General features: G+C 38.3%; 1 protein-coding gene across 4 annotated transcripts in view; it reads right to left on the bottom strand.

The window, feature by feature from the left end:
- Positions 1–2,942: 2,942 nt before the first annotated feature.
- The window catches only part of LRRC28 (leucine rich repeat containing 28), a 113,125-nt gene continuing 100,022 nt past the window's right edge, over positions 2,943–16,045 (bottom strand). For 3 of the 4 annotated variants that reach the window (XM_038746302.1, XM_038746303.1, XM_038746305.1), the window contains 2 exons: positions 15,294–15,453; positions 2,943–3,268 (listed from right to left, as the gene is read on the bottom strand). In XM_038746302.1, coding sequence (XP_038602230.1) covers positions 3,196–3,268; positions 15,294–15,453 — 233 coding nt within the window. In that variant the 3' untranslated portion in view covers positions 2,943–3,195. Of the gene's footprint in view, positions 3,269–10,680; positions 10,771–15,293; positions 15,454–16,045 lie in introns of all 4 variants that reach the window. The other variant, XM_038746304.1, reaches the window with a different exon arrangement.

Raw genomic sequence — 16,045 nt, forward strand, 5'->3', positions numbered from 1 at the left:
CTTTGCATTGGTCAAAAATGTATTACAATACAGTACTGGATCCAGTTTTGGTTTCTGCAATTAAAAAGACCCATGGAAAAACTCCACAGAAGAAAATAAGAAAGGATTAGGGCAATCAGATTAATAGTGAAATATTGTTTAATCCAGGGAAGATAAGTGTGAGAGATGACATAACAGTCTCCAAGTTTGTGATGGTCTCTACAGAGAAAATGCTGACCAGGGATACACTACTTCCTCAGAGGACATAAGGAAGACCTAGAACAAGATATCAAAGGAGGCTGAGGAGTCTTCATCATGTACATTTTTCACAATAGGCAAGCTGAAAGAACAACTGATGTTATCTAGAGGTCAGATATGGGAATTTAAGTTAGTTTTTCATGACCTCAGAATTGTTTTTGTATTATGCCTCAGTAAACTTGACTGCTAACAATTACATTTTTTAACATCAAAAACTGTAACATTTCATTATTCAAAGCGCTATCTGTGAAAGACCTTAAACTTAGACACCTATTAGGGGCCCATTTAAAATAACTCCTTGTAGAGTAATAGTTCTCTATTTGGGTGGCTTGTCCTGTACCTTCTATATGAACAAAATTCTATAAGTGCATTTTCTAAGTAAAATATTGTACTGTTAGCATAATGCATTCTATTACTTGTGTAACAGAGGTTAAACTTTCACCTAAGTAAAGAAAATTCGAATAATCTTGTCATTTTACTTTTCTTCAAATTGAGAATTGTTCATATGTACTAACTATGGAGGTTCGTAAATTTATGCTACCATTCTCCAATCTACAACACTGTTTCTGATATTGAGAGGTGAAGAATAAACATCAGGGAACCTAGGATAAAATTTTCATAATCAGCAGTACCAGGAAACCAAATTATTATTTCCACTTGTCATCAATTAAATTTTGGCACTGCACCGGTAATTATGAGTTGAAATTCCACAAAGGTTGTACTGTTAGGCATACACAGTTTTTCAGATCACTGGTACTTTATACTAGGTGCAGAAAAGTGCTTAGGCCATAAAATGCTCTGAATATTAAAACACATTTAAACAGACATGTTACACACCAAACCTTTAACTTAGCTGCAGGAATTCTTGAATATAGGGTTAGCACATTTCATGGACCCCCTAGCTTCATTTCAAAAACACACAGTACCCGACACATGTGGTGGCAAAAAAAAGAAGAAAAAGAAAAATTGCGCTATATCTACTGTCACATAAACAGACACACTGATACCAGCCACTAAGGCCTGAATCAGTTCTGTGAAGCATCATACCATTTTTTCAACCACTAACATCTACAGTTCACACCCAAAACCTCAACTGTTCCAGAGGTTGAAAGAAGTACTCAGGAATCACGCTGTAGTTTTAATACTGACATTCAAAATCTTCACTATCCTCTCAGCCCTAGAAATTGAAAGGGGGTTGAAAGGAAAAGAAGAATAAAGAAATCTAATAGTGCAAATACATTTGGAGTCCAGGTTAGATTTCTTTCTGCCTTCCCAATCTAAAATGGATAATACATTTTTTTTCTGGCGAACAGATGGTGTTGTCATGAAAAGATCACATGTTTGGCAGTAACTGTGTAGGATTTCAGCACCATTAAAGCCTCTACATTTCAGATTTAGGACAGTTGATACAATTTCACATATCGACTATGCTCCAGGACTTTGAGTTATTTTGATGATGATCCCCTCATTGAGAATAACTCATCTTGTAGATTCTCTGAAACTGCCCTTCTAGCGCTGTCTGAAATATCAGTGTTTTGGAACCCTCTAGAGGTACACAGAAATTCCATAGTAACCAGATGTGTAACTGGCAGCAGAGAACATTTAAATGGCATCCTTTCGAGGGAAGGGCAGAGATCTGGTACATCCTCCACCAAGAATACTGCTCTCTCTTGGCCAGTGTGAATGCTCAAACATTACCAGTTAATGGACTCTCTGTAAAAATCAAATCATTGAAGCCAGGACTATTTTTGCAGGTATTTTTATTGTGATTTCTGTAAACTCTAAATTGTTTGGGAACTAAATTAATCCTAACCAGAATAAATTTAGAAAAATACCTGATGCTTTATATTTTTCTAAAGTTTTAAACAAATGTAAAATAGGCTTACAGCCTGTTTTTCCCACATACAGAAAATATCACAAAGGTAATAAAAATGTATGCAATAATAATAATCATGGACATGATAAGACGACCACCAAAGGTGATAGATATTTGAGTTATCTAGTCTCCCCTATTTTTGGTTAATTCAAAAAAGTGGAAGTCTAAAAACCAAAGATCAGCATTTTTAGCCATGTACTTCAAACTCTTCCTGCTTGTGCTCTCATTATGAGATAGCAAATAATTACAATTGATAAATCAATCAATGATATCTATTGAGTACTTACTATGTGCAAGGCACTGTACTAAGCACTTGAGAATGTTTTTTACTGAAATAATTTGATTTAGTTAAAAAAAATGAAAAAAGTAACACATAACAATACTTTTCCCAAAAGTAACTATCAGCACAAAGGAGTGCAAGGTAAAAAGATTGGTTAAAAAACCCTGCATTTCAATATTAAAACCTTGATTTTCAAAAGAAAGCTGAATCAGCTCCATATTGAGGTTCTAAAAGGAAGCTCAAATGTAGTAGTATGTTTTCGACTCACCCCTAATACTGGGAGATAGAGCAGAAGAAAAAGGCTGATCAAACATATTTCAGTTGAGAATCATGGCACTGAACCCAAAAAGGAAAAAAACAAAAAGGAAAAGAAACCATAGAAATCCTCTATAGAAATACTCGAGACCCATAATGGACTGTTACTGGAGGTATTGTGTGTTAAACCTTGAAACTGGATTTAAATTAGACAAACGGAAACATCAAATTCAGCATCTCACATATGAAAACACATTGGCATAAAAAGAAAAACACTGGAGAGACCGAGGCTCCTTGAAATTTTTTGGATTATATTCCAAACTGTGGGAGGAGGGAAGGCATTCTTGCTCTAAAGCTTGATCATTACATTTCCAAAAGACTCCTGCAGTCATCCAAATTTGATAGGGCAGGATTTAAGTGCCTGTTAGTGTTCCTGACTGGGCACTTCTGCTGCTTTGGCACATAAACAATATTCCAGTATCCAATGGGAAATGCAGTCTAATTCAAATATAAGCTGGCAGCACTCCTGAGTAGTTTTAAGTGTTTATCAACTCAGTAGGTCAAAAGTCTGCAGACACTGGGTGGAGCAGCAGTATGCCACAAAACTAACAGTTGTCCTCCTGAAAAAGAAAAAAGGGAAAGAAAAACAGTTGTCAGAGCAAGATTAAAGCTACTGGCTTCCTTTCACAGATGACAATTTTCTGGATTGTGAAAATGAAGGAATTGAAATGACACACATTAGAATGCCATTTTTGAAATGAGCATCAGTTAGGTGGGGTGTGCTGTTTTTACATAAGGTGCTATATCCCTGAGAGGTAAACAGCTTAAATAAAACGGTGAACCATTCTCTTTAATATCCTTTTAATGTACTCTGATAAAACTAAAGAAAGACCAAAACACAATGGTGAGACAGAAGCTCATCACAGGTCTTCTATATGAAATTAGAAGGAGGGCTGGGAGACAAGACTTGCCTTGCTTAAGAGTATAAACTTTTCCTGGAGTCAGATGAAAGGTTAGGACTCAGTTTGTAGGAGGCTGGATCCCTATATCTACCCCTTCTATCTCTATATCCAGCCCCTCATCCTTTAATCCATGGGCATTCTCTCCACTTCCTTTCCCTATTACTTTGTGGATAAAATCACCAGGTCTTTGTCAAGCTGGCATCGTAGGCCTTTCGCCGTCACCCCAACTAGGCCAATATAATGGGATTAACACTCCAAACTTGGTAGATCTGATTGAATCTACCCCCATGTATACCAACTTAGATTCACCTACAGACTTCTAAAGTAGCAATGCCACAGCAAAATAGTGTCTCGTCTTGTCTGATGTTAGGTATAGATTTAAGAAGCAGCATAGCGCAGTAGATACATGAAGGGCCTGGGAGTCAGAAGGCCATAGGTTCTAGTCCTGACTCCACCACTTGTCTGCTGAGTGACCTTGGGCAAGTCACTTCACTTCTCTGTGCCTTCGTTACCTCATCTGTAAAATGGGAATTGAGACTGTGAGCCCTTTGTGGGACAGGACTGTGTCCAAGCCGATTTGCTTGTATCTACCCCGGCACTTAATACAGTGTCTGGCACATAGTAAGCGTGTAACAAATACCATTATTATTATTTACTCTGCCTATATGTGCTTGTACAGACCAACAGGCCAGACCCAAACTTTTGTTCAAGTTTAATCCATCAGTTCACACACGTTATGGGTGATCAGCCTCAACTTGCTTTTCAAATTTTTCACATTAATTTTTAAATCAAATCATTGTAAACAATAGTACTTCACTGTAGATAATACCACTGTTCACCCCTATCTCATAAGCCCATAACCTTGGCATTGTCCTCAACTCTAGACGGTAAGCTCATTGTGGGAGGGGAACAAATCTACCAACTCTATTACATTGAACTCTCTGTAGTTCTTAGTACAGTGCTCTGCACATAGTAAGTGCTCGATAAATACAATTGATAGAAAAATCTCATCTCATTCAACCCACATATTCAATGTAATCAAATCCTGTCTATTCTACCTTCAGAACATTGCTAAAATCTACCTTTTCCTTGCCATCCAAACTGCTAACACACTGATCCAAACACTTATCCTACCCCGCCTTGACTACTACACCTGTCTCCTCACTGACCTCTCTGGCTCTTGTCCCTCTCCACTCCAATCTATGCTTCACTCTGCTGCCCAGATCGATTTCTATAAAAAAGTTCAGCCTATGTCTCCCCCTTCCTCAAGAATCTCCAGTGGTTGCCCATCAACCTCCACACATGAGTCCTATGTGGGCAGGAATGTGTCTGTTGCTATACTGTATCTCCCAAGCACTTAGTACAGTGCTTTGCATACAGTAAGCGCTCAAAAAATAGGATTGAATGAATGAATGAGTCAACAGAAACTCCTTACCATCGGCTTTAAAATACTCAACAGGCTTTCCCCCTCCTACCTTACCTCATAGAACTACTACAGCCCAGCCATCACACTTTGCTCTGCTTGCGCTAGCTTGCTCACACGGTCCTAAACTCGTCCATCTCGCCGCTGACCCTTTTCCACATCTGCCCTCTGGCCTGGAACTCCCTTCCCCTCACACATATGCCAGATTATCACTCTCTCCACCTTTAAGGCCTTACTAAGGTCATATTTCCTCCAAGAGGCCTTCCTTGACTAAGTCCTCTTTTTCCTTAGTTCCCTTTCCCTTCTGCACCATCTATGTACTTGGATCTGTGACCTTTGGATATTTGATATTTGTCCCACATCACTTATGCACATATCTATAAATTACATGTTATAAAGTATTTATTTCTATTAATGTCTGTCTCCCCCACTAGACTGTAAGCTTGTTGTGGACAGGGAACATGTCTACCCACTCTGTTGTATCGTACTCTCCCAAGTGGTTAATAAAGCATTTTCCCTACAGTAACTGCTCAATAAACACTGCTCAATAAATATCAGCACAAAGGAGTGCAAGGTAAAAAGATTGCTTAAAAAACCCTGTACTTCAATCCAATAGTGAACCCAGCCCTCACGGCAGTGCTGGGCCACTGAGATATATCATGATGAGGGCTACTTGGGTTAATTTGATATGATCAGAATCATATTTCCAATATAACCCACTACATTGATGTAGCTGATGGCTATGGCCAGGGCCAGGAAATGAAAATCCTAGGAACTGCTGAATTTGACTAAAAGAAAGAGTGCTTTATGGAAGTTAATCCCCACTAAAAATTTATTGATTCTTAAAAATATTTATTTTAAATAATCAATGTTCCATTTAGGCCATACATTTGACACTACATAAAGTAATTTGTTACACAGTAAAAGTTATACTAATATAAATTTCAAAATTGCTGCCATTTCATGGTATGAAACTTGTAACTCACTTTCATAATGAAACCTGAGGAAATGGATAACATAGGATAAGCTTCCATAAAGATGATTATTTTATGTTAAAAATAAAACTTTTAAATATTTCAAGTTTTAACAGTATGAGAAAGAACCTGAAACCTCCATAAAACTTCTTTGACTTTGACATCTGATAGTTAAAATGTATAAAGAACAAGTTGAACACTTCTTTCTTTACAAGAACACAGCTTTCTTAAGAAAGCATTTCTAAAATAAGACTTATGCAGATTTCTGGCTTCTGACCAAATTCAGACTGCATAAGTTGTTTTGACTTCATGAAATTGTATTCCATATAATCAGAAAAGCATTACACTACAGAGGCTCAGCAGGAGATCCTGCAAAGAAACCTTAGAAAAATTGCCTATCTTCTAGAATCAGCAAAATGGAATGAATTACATTTTTCTTCTTGTAACATTACAAACCATTACTACTGGAAATGTGGTAGTTTTTAGTTTTTAACTTCTGGTAAATTAAATACATTTTTGGCACTGAATGAAGTTTCTGGTTTTTTGGGTTTTTCTGTACAAAGCTTGAGGCACAGGATTATGATTCTCCATTATTAGTGGATAAAATGCCTCAATTTTGAAAATTTTATTGCTTTCAGCTACTCATTTTTAAATTTTTACATAACTTGTGAAATGGTCTTGAAACACAAACTGGCCTGAAACTGCAAGGACTTTTTGGAGCTCAGATGGCTAAATCATTTCACAAAAAAAGAAAAATAGTTATGGTAATTGTAAGCCATTTCACAGAAGAGATTCATTTCACACTTCTAAAACTGACATGTAGGAAAGGAGTATTTTCACTCACTTAAAGAGACCTGACTTACATGATACTTATGGTTTAGTTCCTGTGGTGTTTTTATCTGCATGCTACCATAAAACTCTATCAAACGCATATAATACCAAAAATATTTAGACTTCATTTTGTTTATTTTGGTTCAAAGCCTTATTGAAGGCACAACTCCTCCAAGAGGCCTTCCCAGACTCAGACCCACCTTTCCTCATCTCCCAATCCCTTCTGCACTGCCCTGGCTTGTTCCCTTTGCTCTTCCTCCCTCCCAGCCCCAAAGCACTTATGTACATATTTGTAACTCTATTTATTTGTATTCATCATCATCATCATCAATCGTATTTATTGAGCGCTTACTATGTGCAGAGCACTGTACTAAGCACTTGGGAAGTACAAACTGGCAACACATAGAGACAGTCCCTACCCAACAGTGGGCTCACAGTCTAAAAGGGGGAGACAGAGAACAAAACCAAACATACTAACAAAATAAAATAGACTAGATATGTACAAGTAAAATAAATAAATAAGTAAATAGAGTAATAAATATGTACAAACATATATAGATATATACAGGTGCTGTGGGGAAGGGAAGGAGGTAAGATGGGGGGATGGAGAGGGGGGCGAGGGGGAGAAGAAGGAAGGGGCTCAGTCTGGGAAGGCCTCCTGGAGAAGGTGAGCTCTCAGTAGGGCCTTGAAGGGAGGAAGAGAGCTAGCTTGGCGGATGGGCAGAGGGAGGGCATTCCAGGCCCGGGGGATGACGTCGGCTGGGGGTTGATGGCAGGACAGGCGAGAACGAGGTACGGTGAGGAGATTAGCAGCAGAGGAGCGGAGGGTGCGGGGTGGGCTGTAGAAGGAGGGAAGGGAGGTGAGGTAGGAGGGGGCTAGGTGATGGGGAGCCTTGAAGCCCAGGGTGAGGAGTTTCTGCCTGATTCATGTCTGTCTCCCCGCATCTAGACTGTAAACCTTTGTGGGCAGAGAATGTTTCTACTTATTGTTGTACAGTACTCTCCCAAGCTCTTAGTACACTGCTCTGCAGACAGTTGGCACTCAATAAATACAAGTGAATGAATGATTGAATGAAAGTGACATGATAATTTATCTATAGGCAAAATTAAGTGAAATTAAATAGTATTACTTAAAATAATGGACATGGTAACAGGCCAGATCATTTCAGAAGAACCTTAGCATCAAATATCTTGCAGCATCAAAGGAGATACTTGTAAAATGGAAGTTTGTGATGTAGTCAAGAATGGAGAATTTTCCCAATTCCTATTTCTTAACACAGAAAATTTGGTAGTTTAGAAAATAACTAAGAATACCATTAGTTACAGAGACAGGCATAAGAGCATTTCAGCAACCATTACCTAGGATGGATGGGAAACATTTAAATTATTTATTCAAATTAATGTCCGCCTCCTAAGCTAGACTGTAAGTTTGTTATGGGCAGGGAATGTGACTGTTAATTCTGTTGTCCTGCACTCTCCCAAGAGCTTAGTACAGTGCTCTGTACATAGTAAGCACTCAATAACTACCATTGATTGATATTGTTCATTTTTTAAATGAGTAATTTTGACACAAATAGAGCCTGCAGGAATAATATGACTGAAGAAATAAGGGACTTTCCTATATATTTTCATTGCTTGACTGAAAACAAAAAGCATATTCCTGACTCATATACAAACTCAAGGCAGCACCTAAGATTTGTTCAGATTTGAATCAGGATGCCCCATCTGGAAAATCTACCAGCAAAAGTATTAGTTCACAGGGAGAAAGAGTGGTAAAATTGGCTCTAAGTGACTTTGGGGAATTCACTTTAGGTTCACCAACTCTTTGGGCCTTCCTCGGTCCCTGCTGGGAAAAAAAACACCCATACACAAAGTCAAGAGAATGATTCTGAACCACTTTTCATAATCAGCAAAGTGTGGACAAAAAATACGTGTGAAGAAATCAGCTATGTGCCAGCTTGCATTCAGGAGTCTCTAAATCCAACCAGGGATTTTCACTGGTGATCCAGCCACGAGAAGCAGTGCAGTCTAGTGCACACAGCACTGGCCTGGGTATCAGAAAGACCTGGATTCTAATCCTGCTCCGCCACACGTCTGCTGTGTCACCCTGGGCAAGCCACTTAACTTCTCTGTACCTCAGTTACCTCATCTGTAAAATGGGGATTAAGACTGTGAGCCCCATGTGGGCAGGGACTGTGTTCAATCTAATTAATTTATATTCAGTCTTATTTATTGAGCACTTATTATATGTATCCTAGCACTTAGTACAGTGCCTGATACATAGTAAAGTGCTTAACAAATACCATAAAAAAACACAGAAACGATTAAGGTTAGTATTCTTTCTAATGAAAAGCGGATAAAAAATTAAATGAAAAACCGAATCCTTTGGGAGAATAATTTAGCACTATGCTTCAAGCTGGCATAAAAATTAAGTTCTGCATTCCAATGCTCATCACGATACAGATTTCCTGTGAGGGATATGGCAGGAGGATGGATATCAGGCACTGTACCATGAGCTAATTGTGGTTACTTACCATAAGTATGAAGGATAGAAAAAAAAAATTCAAAGAGACAATGAAGCACAACCATAAGTCACTTTAGCATGCCTGGGAAGTACTGGGAGATAAAAGCAGCCAGCACACTAGTCTGTTTGAGGTATTTAGGGCTGGGGTAGTTCCTTTTGATTTGAGGTTTTAATACAATTCTGGTAAGCTACGGCAGTATATACTGCAGATCCAGGCACTGGAAATCACAAATGCAACAGCAAAGCAAAGCATGACCTTTATGTGTTCACACTGCAGAGGGGATTGCTGGTTGCTCATATGTCACACTTACACACATGGATAAAAATCTCGCCATCAGTAGTGTCAGGCTGTCAGAGCCAGCCTGCTGTATAAAATATTCTGTGAGTTAAAGTTGGAATAATAATTTTCCAGAACTTTGGTTTTAGAACAACATCCAACAACTTTGTCTTCGATTTTGCTAGAAAAACAAAATATTGCATACAGTGCTCTTAAGTATCTACTGGTCACTGATTTTACTGACATGAAGAAAAAGGAAGATGAAAAGTGGTGAACCATCAATCAATAAATCGTATTTATTGAATGTTTTCTGTGCGTAGAGCACTGTACTAAGTCCTTGGGAGTATATAAAAAAGTTGGTAGACATGCTCCCTGTCCACAATGAACTTACAGTCTAGAGGGGGAGACAGACATTAATATAAATAAATTATGTACATAAATACTGTGGGGCTAAGGGACAGGTGGAAAAAGGGAGCAAATCCAAGTGCAAGGGCACTATCACTCAGTAGAGAGACAGTGCAGCGTAGGGTTAAGAGACACATTTAAAAAAATGTAATTGAATTACTAGAGGAAGAATTAAACTGGAAAAGTATATGGACAATCTTATTTAATAAGTTTTGGGTGGGGCTTAACAGCTGCGTTGCTAATATGGACAATCTTTGGTACAAATTAGCAAGGGATGAAGTGATTTCTACCAGATTTCATAAGTCTACTTATAAGTCTACTACCCACAATAAACCCCAATTCTATTTATCTATTTTGATGGTATTGCCACCTGTTTACTTGTTTTGTTTTGTTGTCTGTCTCCCCATTCTAGACTGTGAACCCATTGTTGGGTAGGGACTGTCTTTGTTGTCAAATTGTACTTTCCAAGTGCTTAGTACAGTGCTCTGCACATAGTAAGCACTCAATAAATACGATTGAATGAGTGAATAAATACAACCTTTGTTGTTTGATGTCTTATCTCACACATACGCCTGACTGATCCTGGCATTATGGTCAAGCCATAAGTAAATAAATCTCTTCTGGCACACTCCTCACCTGGGCTGAGGTTAAGTAATCAACGATCAATGGTCTTGGAGCAAGTTCTGTCCACAGTTTGTATCAGACTTTGAAGGCAATGAAGAGACTCTTGAGCAGACAAATAATATGTTAAATTCAATAGCCACCAAAATTAAAGAATGTGTACGAGAAGCAGTATGGCCTAATGATGCCCTGCACACCAAAAGCACTCAATATATACAATAGATATGATTCCATGGGTAGAGCATGGGCTTGGGAGTCAGAAGGACTTGGGTTCTAATCCTGGCTCTATGGCCTTGGACAGGGCCCTTAACTTCTCTGTGCCTCAGAGACTGCGAGTTCCATGACAGACATGACCTGTGTCCAACCCGATTTGCTTGTTATATACTCCAATACTTAGTTCAGTACCTAGCACACAGTAAATACTTAAAAATGTCATAGGAAAAGAAGTTGAGGAGTTAATACCATCTCATTCAGAGAGACTGTTAACCAATGTGAACATCACTGAACTTCCACAATCCCATGCATTATGCAAGATGCCAGAACTGATGAGAAGTTATAGTTCCTTGGCCACCATCTAAAATAATTGGAATTTTTAAAATCTTACATCATTCTCCAAGAAAGCAGATGGATTTATAAGTATAATTGAAGAAGACCAAAAAGAAGAGAGGGTTTCAAAGTGCTGTGATGGTCTGGGACTGCACAGAGCAGAAGGTAACTGCCAGGAGGTGCAAAGCCATATGGGGAAATCCATTTGTCCTGTCAACCACTCTTAGAGGAGCTGGTTTATCTGATAATATCACTGGCTAGAACCCAGTCGATTCCAAGGAAGGACTGCTACTAAGCAGAGGTGAGAAGATGGAGAGAAGAGGAGAAGAGAAAAACAGAACAGACATCCTCTTGCCCACTTTCTCAAAACCGAAGACGCTTGCCTTGGCTGAGGAATCAACTTGAAGGCCTTCCACAAAAGAGAAAAGCTACTTGGATGTTGCTAATTTATGAGATAATCTAGGTTAAAGACATTAGGCTTTGCCTAGTCTGTAGTCAAATCAGGATTTTGTTTTAAAGTCTCTGCTGCCTAAGTACCTTTGCCAATAACTTCCATACTCACTACTGTGGAAAACCTTAAGAGTCTGACTTGAATAGTTTTGTGTATAGAGTAAAAACTGTAATATCTCTTTGTTATAATGAAGGCAGTCTCTGTGTGAACTCACTACTCTGGGAAGAGGATGCTACTCCTTTCAGGAGGGAATAGAGGGAATTGAGGCAATTAGCTTACCTCCCAAGAGGCCGCTGAGGGCACGTTTTGTGGGGGGAGGGAAGGAGGAAGAGGGAGACTAGCACATCACCTGGACATTACTGGAGCACACTAGATGGAGCGCTTCCTAAATGGATAAGAGAAATAAACCCAAAGTCCACCTTGCCTATGATGCAGTTCTAATTGGGAAAGGTTGCCCTTGTAGATATTCCCAGGTTGGCAGCAGGTAACACAATCCTTGCTTGGTTCTTTGAATTCAAGACCTGCCCTCCGACCGGACTATGCCCCAAATGGGCCCAGGTGATCAAAAGGCCACAAGTGGTTTTTCTCTGGACTGCCCTACAGTGGCTGCAACTTGCATAAACACGGGTTAAATGAAGGGCAAAAACTCCTCTGAAGTGATGGGAAATATCACAGGTGCATCGAGGCGATCACAATGATTTAGACCATTACAAGGTCTTGTGAGAAGGAAAAAAAAAAAGCAGGAGCCTGAACTGGACACTTCACTGAAGTTGAAAAATCACACCCTCAGTCAGTACAAACTTCTATTTCTGCAGCCTCTTATAGATTCATAATCATATTACAAATCCTCATTTTTAATATTGTGAGGTTTTGCTGTGAATTACTTTTATACATGTTACCCAACCCCTTAGTGACATCTATCATTACAGTATATAGGACATGAAGGATTTTTTAATTCTTTTTCCTGAGGTTCTGGAAATGGATCCTAATTTATAATATTATTCAATTAATCATTGGTATTTACTGAGTGCTTACTGTGTGCAGAGCACTCAGGAGATTACAATACAACAGAGATGGTAGATACTTGAGAAGCAGCATAGCTCAGTGGAAAGAGCATGGGTTTGGGAGTCTGAGGTCGTGGGTTCTAATCCCAGCTCCGCCATTTACTGGCTGTGTGACTCTGGGCAAGTCACTTAACTTCTCTGTGCCTCAGTTACCTCATCTGTAAGATTGTGAGCCTCACGCGGGACAACCTGATCACCTTGTATCCTCCCAGCACTTAGAACAGTGACTTGCACATAGTAAGCACTTAACAAATACCATCATCATCATCATTATTATTATTATTATTATACTTTCCCTGCCCAGAATGGGCTTACAGTCTAGACGGAGAATGAAAGTCTTTAGGAAAATGTATCCCATGGTACAATCATTCAGGATACAACTACAATTTTCTAGGCATGTAATCGGGTTAAACTGTAGAATATGCCTGTATAGTGCAGGCAATGGGGGTGGCGGAGAAAGGGGGTGCTGTCCCAGCAGGGTCCCCTGGGGCTCAGACTTCTTTTTATTCAACCATATGACTCGGAAGGACCTGGCTAATCCTGGCTATGCCACTTGTCTGCTGTGTGACTTTGGCAATTTACTTCACTTCTCTGTGCCTGTTACCTCATATGGAAAATGGGGATTAAGATTGTGAGTCCTGTGAGAGACAGGGACTGTGTCCAACCCAATTATCTTTCATCAACCCCAGCACTTGGTATAGTGCCTGGCACATAGTAAGCACTTAAGAAATACCATAATTATTTTAGAGGCAGGAGAAAGCAATGTCCTTGGACTACAATGAGTGGAATAAAGAATACTTTTCAATGGAACCATAGCAGGACAAGATAAAATAACCGAGTAGTCCCAAGAAAAACAGTATGCTCTGAAAAGTGGCACTAACAATGAAGGCATATGGCAACTAGCTGATTTTTGTGTCTATTTTCCAGAGGCCATTGCATTTTCTGCAGAAACTGGTTTCCCAGCCCAAGTTACACTAAGCATTGACTTTTATTTATAAAAATATTAACTTGTGTAATTTCAATTTTTTCTGTGAGTTTCATATAGTTTGGAGCCAACAATTTTCTAGAACTTGTTATTTTGGAAGAGTACCCCATATGTTCATTCTTTTTTCCAAATGCCAGCTTGACACATTAATTGATATTAGGAAATGAAAACTATTTTATCATATGCAAAAAAGGTAATTTTAAAAATTAATATCAACAGGACCATCTGCAAGATACGACAGAAGAAAAAAATTAACTTCATTTCGACTCAGCATTGAAGATTCAAAATGAGTACCTTTTTTTTAATCACAAAGAAAGTACTCTAAATGACCAAGAGAGAAACTGCAGTGAATGCTTTTATTACCATCTCCATGGTAACATGGGCAGTAACAGGGCCCGGTGGACTCAAATGGAAGCAACAAATTCTCAATTTCTAACCCAAGCCCTGCCATTAACTTATTGTGTGGGCCTCTGCATACCACTTTACAGGTTGGTGGCTCCATCTCCTTTTCAGTATACACAGATAAGAAAATACTGCCCTGCCTCATAGAACTGTTGAGAGGTTTAGGGCTCAGTAAATAGTAATTTTATTGAATTATTTATTATTAATATATGTAATCTAAGATAGTGTATGTTTACTGTCCTTTCATTTGACCACTCAATCTCAGCCATTTCTCTAAGGACAATATATCTACTTTTAATTTTTCCTTTTTTTGCCTTTTAACAGCTAAACAAATTTGATGAGAATTCTCTAGAATCCTCATGAACTTACTCTCTGTCTCATATTTTTAAGTAAAAAATGCTCAAAGATCCATTCAGAAAAAACATATACCTAAAAAAGGTGCTATGACTTTAAAAAACCTAATACCTACTCTATACTTCTTTTCTTTTCTCCCATCTCTCAGTAATGAAATGGAAAACACGCACTGAGCTGGGGTAATTGAACATTACACAAATTCTTATGGAAATCAGGAAAATTCAAAGGATACAATCCTTATATTTTCAAGGTCTTTTTCATATTTAATGTGTTATAGGTCTAATTCTATTTACAAAAATATCAGTGGGTTTTTTTTACATACTGAAAACTCAGAGCAAATTTCAAGGCAGCATGCCAAGGAATAGAAAGTGGCAAGTGAATGCCATTTGGAAGAGTTGAAGATTCAAAACACAGAAAAAAAAACAGGGGGTGGATTATCTGATCTGCCATAGACTGTTCTCTTAGCAACATCTACTACAGAGAGGGCAGCTTTAGTCTCATTACATAACGGGATATTTTATTTTTTTCATACCTAGTACAATTCAGTACCTGGAGGCTTTATGAACAGTGCAAAAATGGGGTTGAGGAATACAATTAATATTCTACAATGTAGTCTTTCAAGATTGCTGTATACAACAAAACAAGCAAATGTCAAGAAATGTGACTTCTGGCTAACCGTGTTAAATATGTTGATTTGTACACTTTGGAAAGAATAGTTAAGAGCTAAGCTCCAAAAAGGCTACTTATTCTCTATATCTGTGTTTTGTTTTTCCCAGTTGACCCCAAGTAAGGTTTGAAGACACACTGTATGTTACAGCATAATTACCCCTGGTGCAGCCCCGCCATTGGAGTCTCTCTCAAGGGAAAGAGCTTAGGGTAGACAATAGTAAACATAGGTTGGCTACATCGGTGACAGTGTCCCAGAGGACAATGCAGCAGCTCCAAGAGACTTTTGGGTAATGAGATTGGAGACAAGAAGTTCAAATCTAGAAAACAAAACAAAAAACCCCACCAAAGTTAGACACAGAAGTTCAAAAAGACACTTCAACTGAATGAAGCTTTTCTCTATAAATTTGAATGTCTTTGATAATCTAAGTCATTTGGTTGTTCAATACTAAAATGTTTGTGGAATTTTAAGGAAGAGTCTTTCTGTTGTCTCTTGATGGGATTAAAAACTCTCAATAAAAGCTGTTCAAAGTTTAATCTGAACAAGGATAAAAAGTAAATGAGTTATAATATTAGATATAAAATGACACATTGGATGTGGGATGGAGATAAAAATAAAAATATCTAAAAAAACTACATGAAACACACATATATATCTATCATATATATGTAGCAAGTTTTCCAACAAAAATTCACTCTTTTTAATATAGTAATAACATAAATGTAATGGTTTGTATTACTTTCATTAATTAAAGCCCTCATCTGTTAATAAGTCCATTTAAGTATAAAATTGTATAGTTCATCAAGAAACTATTTCAGTAAGTGGAAAAAAAGAGAGGACTGGGACTGGAGGACTGAAGACCAAATGGTAGGGCCTTTCAAGTTCTCTACTATAAGTAGCAAACAACGAAT

Source organism: Tachyglossus aculeatus, chromosome 5 (assembly GCF_015852505.1).
Source record: "Tachyglossus aculeatus isolate mTacAcu1 chromosome 5, mTacAcu1.pri, whole genome shotgun sequence".
Classification (NCBI taxonomy): domain Eukaryota; kingdom Metazoa; phylum Chordata; class Mammalia; order Monotremata; family Tachyglossidae; genus Tachyglossus; species Tachyglossus aculeatus.